This window comes from Salvelinus sp. IW2-2015, linkage group LG33, assembly GCF_002910315.2.
Source record: "Salvelinus sp. IW2-2015 linkage group LG33, ASM291031v2, whole genome shotgun sequence".
Classification (NCBI taxonomy): Eukaryota; Metazoa; Chordata; class Actinopteri; order Salmoniformes; family Salmonidae; genus Salvelinus; species Salvelinus sp. IW2-2015.
Window position 1 is genome coordinate 24,004,818 of NC_036872.1, and position 4,856 is coordinate 24,009,673.

At 47.1% G+C, this 4,856-nt stretch overlaps 1 protein-coding gene and 1 long non-coding RNA gene across 2 annotated transcripts in view; both read right to left on the reverse strand.

Moving 5' to 3' along the window:
- The window catches only part of LOC111958175 (tissue-type plasminogen activator-like), a 10,648-nt gene extending 6,273 nt beyond the window's left edge, over positions 1 to 4,375 (reverse strand). Inside the window, exons 1-8 of the mRNA XM_070436900.1 lie at positions 4,371 to 4,375; positions 3,635 to 3,771; positions 2,842 to 2,952; positions 1,716 to 1,890; positions 1,511 to 1,602; positions 829 to 1,006; positions 575 to 660; positions 25 to 265 (exon numbers count right to left, since the gene is read on the reverse strand). Of these exons, the coding sequence (XP_070293001.1) occupies positions 25 to 265; positions 575 to 660; positions 829 to 1,006; positions 1,511 to 1,602; positions 1,716 to 1,890; positions 2,842 to 2,952; positions 3,635 to 3,771; positions 4,371 to 4,375 (1,025 nt within the window). The remainder of the gene's footprint in view (positions 1 to 24; positions 266 to 574; positions 661 to 828; positions 1,007 to 1,510; positions 1,603 to 1,715; positions 1,891 to 2,841; positions 2,953 to 3,634; positions 3,772 to 4,370) is intronic.
- Positions 4,376 to 4,602: 227 nt separating this feature from the next.
- Positions 4,603 to 4,856, reverse strand: part of LOC111958181 (uncharacterized) — a 9,422-nt gene continuing 9,168 nt past the window's right edge. Inside the window, exon 3 of the long non-coding RNA XR_002876495.2 lies at positions 4,603 to 4,643. This is a non-coding gene — a long non-coding RNA (uncharacterized lncRNA). The remainder of the gene's footprint in view (positions 4,644 to 4,856) is intronic.

Genomic DNA, 4,856 nt, shown 5'->3' on the forward strand with positions numbered 1-4,856 from the left:
GAGGTTGTGGTGTGGAGGAAGAACAGGAGAGGGGGAGGTGGTGGAGAAGAGGGGGAGAGGGTGTGGTGTGGAGGAAGAACAGGAGAGGGGGAGGTGTGGAGAAGAGGGGGAGGAGGAATAGAAGGAGAGGGTGTGGTGTGGAGGAAGAAGACAAGTGTACAGGTAAATGTAATGTGTTGTTTTGTGGCTGTCCTCCTACCTCTGTTGTTGTTGTTGTTGGTGGGAGCCCTGGGGCCTAGAGTAGTGATGGTAGTAGGTCTCCTCCCTAAAGAACAAACAGATACTGTTCAGTATGACATTAGATATCAAATACTCATACAGCGTGACTACAGTTGCAAATGTACTCAATTACACTCCTAGGCATTTCACTCATTGCAATCCCGACAGTCATTTGACTCCTTGTCTTCTTAGTCATCACATGCATTACAGTAAGCTACTGTAGGTGATGACGATGACAATTCTTGGCAGAATATACAGTGGGCATTCGACTGGCACATGAGAGGACATATACATGCATACTGTTGCCGATATTATTGGACAGTAGTCATGGTAACAGGGTAACAGAGATACTCACGGCATTTGGTGATGTTACAGAGCTCCCAGGTCAGCTTCATGTTTCTGTAGACGTGACACCAGGGGCCGAGATCACCATCTGGGTTCCTGAAAGAAAGAGAGAGGAGAATGTATAAGTGTGTGATTGTGGGTGCGTGTGTGTGTGTGTGTGTGTGTGTGTGTGTGTGTGTGTGTGTGTGTGTGTTTGTGTGAGTGAGTGTATGTGCCCAGCATGCATGTGTGAGAGAGAGTTTCTCTGTGTGTTTATAATCCTACCTGCAGAAGTTGTGACTCCCCAGCCCCAGCTCTCTGGCCTCAGACCTCCATGCGTTGTAGAACTTGTGGGTGATGAGGGGTGAGTCCCAGGCGAGACAGCTGTAGCCCCTCTTAGTGATGGCCGTCGTCCCCCTGTACGTCTGCCCTGTGCCCTGAACACACTCCACTGGGCTCTGGTCTGGAAAAACACACAGGGTGAGGCACAGATTTCATTTACGCTGTGGACCACAGTCAGTAAAGTAGCCTACTTGTCATAGTTTGGCACGGCAACAATGTAACTGTAGCATGCAGGATATGAACCCCACAGGAGAAACCAACGTTTTAGACTGTTACACCAAGAGGGAATTGCCGAGGGCAGACAATGGTTTTGAAGTTTGCAGGCGGGGCTACCTCATCACGTGACCATGACCAACTCATGTCCGTTACATTCACTCCCCATTTGACCTCCTCCCCCATGAGACACCACCCAACGTTGGGCGCCATTGTTAACAAGCAGGACATGAACCCAGGTCTCCCATGGGAACAACCAACCTCTTAGATCAAGAGGTAATTCCCTCTTGGGCCAAGTGCAGACACTGGTTTTGAAGTTCACAAGGCGGACTACCTCATTATGTGACCATGACTGACTCATGTCCGCTACATAACCAAATAGCGGTATAGTATTATGTTGTCATGTCAATACCTGCAGGGCAGCTGGAGAGAGTACAGAACTCCCAGGCTATCTGGGTTCCCTTGTAGACATGACACCATGGCTTAGTATCATCGCTTGGATTCCTAAGAGAGAGAACAGGGGAGGGGAATATTTACCTCGAGTGCTCGATTGATGTATGTGTGTGTGTGTGTGTGTGTGTGTGCATGTGTGCGTTTGAGTGTGTATGTGTGTGTACCTGCAGTAGTTGTGGTTGCCCAGCCCCAGGCTGTTCGCCTCTGGTCTCTTAGCTGTGAACGTCTTCCCTTTGAGGGCTGTGGAGTTCCAGTTGATACACTCTGAGCCGGTCCGACTGATACTCCACGTACCACGGTACCCTTTACCCTGGCCCACCACACACTTCTCAGTGGTGTCTGTTTAGAGGGAGAGAAATTAGTCTATCCAATCCAGCCATCCAAACACATAATTTGTGTCCCAAATGGCACCCTATTCCCTTCATAGCGCACTACTTTTGACCAGAGCATATAGGGCTCTGGTGAAAAGTAGAGCACTATGTAGGAAATAGGGTCCCATTTGGGACACAACACGGTATCTATGGGGAAATACATTATCATAGCAACCATGTTGATCTGATAAAGTCTCTCTGTGTGTCTGTCTAGCTGTCGTCCTTTCTCTATGGCTTCCTCCTATCGTCATGCATCCTGGTTACATGACTAAGGACTCACTCACACATCTATTCCGTGTTTTGGCTCCCTGATCTTATGGTATCCATGCAATGACACACGCATGAGTATTGAGTAAACTCATGTAGAGAGGATGTACCGCTCTTTTTAGGCTTCACTCAGAGTCACATGGGGAGAGAGTTTGGCCATTGTGGTTTCAACACATGACCAATGATGAATTATGACACTGATAGATGACATCATATAATATGACTCTGGGCTCACTCTTTTGGCTGTGAACTCACTCATTAGACCATCAACATGTGTTATGAATTTACATGTTGAGTGGGTGGGGTATGTACAACGGCCTCCCAACGGAATAAAACAAACAGATTGATGCCAGCTAACCAGTGGGTTCCATGGCGTTCCAGATTTTGGCTTCTGGGGTGTAAACAATTTTTATTTTACGGTTGGCCCACAGACCACAACTCCATAATCTTTTCTAGTCATTGTCGCAGGATTGCGTTCTACCAATCTCTATGTGTCTAATMCCCTAATGATAGTAGTAACCAACATTACTACTAGATGCTAATAGATAGGCCTCAATAGCAATCCCTTGTCCTTGTATTTCAGTAGTATATGAGGCGAGAGGAGAAATATTTATTGACAGTGTAGCGTGGTCTCTGATTGTGCTCTACTTACTGATCTCACACTGAGCCCCAGTGAAGCCTGGTGGACACTGGCACAGGTAGTCAGAGGAGTAGACCGCCTCCTTACAGGTTCCCCCGTTGTAGCAGCTTGACTGATAGCAGGCTAGAGGGATGGAGAGAGGGATGGAGAGAGGGATGGAGAGAGGGATGGTTTGACGTGTTGGAGTTTTGTTGTTTTTTATTTTTCTCTAACAACAATATTTACTAGACCACAGACGAAGAGCCCACCTGTTATACCAAATGTCATGACTTCTTTTACATCACATACAAACTGTCATAATTTCCCTTTTTTCAGAACAGCTTCAACCCCAATTTCCACGTCTCTGTTGACAGCGTATGACCTCACACAAGGTGAGAATGAGGTAGTGACTTGTCTGTCATCAGATGGGTGGTCATGCATCATAGCGTTGTTCAGTGGGGGTGAAGGAACATGTGTATGCGTTTAAATATAGTGAAAGTCACAATGGGTGGGTGTTCTAATGACTATACATCCTAGACTACACCCTTTCTCTCCATGACACCAACCACTCTCCATAGCGGAGGAAAGTAAGGTACCAGAAGGGAGAGATACTGTAAATACAGAGTGGACAGAGGGAAGGCAGACAGGGGGAAAGCAGACAGAGGGAAGGCAGACAGAGGGAAGGGGGGGGGGGGTTCTGGAAAAGAAAACAAGAAAAACAAGCTGAACAGTGTTGTCACTCTGCCAGCCTAAAGGGGGTTGTGAGTGTGTGTGTGTCTGTATTTATATACAGTATATGTATGTTTGTCTGTGTGTTTCCACTCACTGATGACTGGCACATCGTGACAGCGCTGTCGTCCTCGTGATGCACAGGTGCAGCGCTCCACACGCTGGCCCCTCAATCTCAACCCCGTGTCCCCAAAACCACGCACCACAGCTGAATGGCCACTCGGATGTATCGCCCTGTTTGGCCTTGCGTTCTCCAATATCGGTGAAGGTCAGACATTTGTCGTCTTCAGGGTTGGGGCCCTGAACAAGACTGGACTGGATTAGGCTTCAGGCCCCACCCTGGCTCTTTCTGAATGAATTTTTCTAAATGAATGAAATTTGGTCAAAAAGAGAGTTTCACATGGGCACCGAGGGAACATTGGGTTGTTATGTAAGGGCCACAATGTTGTTCTGGCATGGAAACCGAAAAAACGGAGTAGCCCACCACAGCCTAGGCAAGAATGCCACATGGCACTAGCACCCACACGACTGGTACGCCTAACACCAGCAACACCCACCATCTTATCACTCTACCTAACAAAATCAAGAGCACACACATCACACACACACGCACACACACGCACACACACCACACACAAACCAACACTCACCACCACAAAACACAGAGACACATGCACACCAGAAACACACACAGAGGTAGATGAACAAAGACAAAACATAGAGACAAGACTACCAGAGTCCCTTACAAGATGAGAGACAGATACATAAATGTATACACATGAAAGAGAAGGGCGTACGGTGGACACAAAAAATGATTTGTTTGTAGCGTATACCACATGAATTAGTGTGAGCACAGGTGGCAAAGTGGCACTTAATGGCTGGGCACCAGTGGCTGGAAAGGAATAAATTGGAAAGGTATCCAACACTCAAACACATGGCTTTCATGTGTTTGATAACATTACCGTATATTTATGAGCCGTCTCTCATTCAGTAACCTACTGTGGTGTGAAGGGAGGAGACAGAAGTAGGGGTGTAAGAGGGGTGAGGGGGCAGTCCCAAGCTCACTTTATAGTATTTGTCCTCTCTTTGGTGTGACGAAGCTCAACCTGCCATGGGAGATGTAAGAGAAGTGGAGCTCAAATTTCACAGTACCGAACAAACACATGATTGTCTGCATGGCACAGTCAGTGGATGAAGTTAACTGTCTGCATGGCAACAGTAGTCGATGAAGTTACCTCTATAAAGACTTTGAATCTTAAGGTCGTTTAGCATTTTTCAGCCGTGTGCATTTTGCGAGGTTAAGCTGGTCCTAAAGGTTA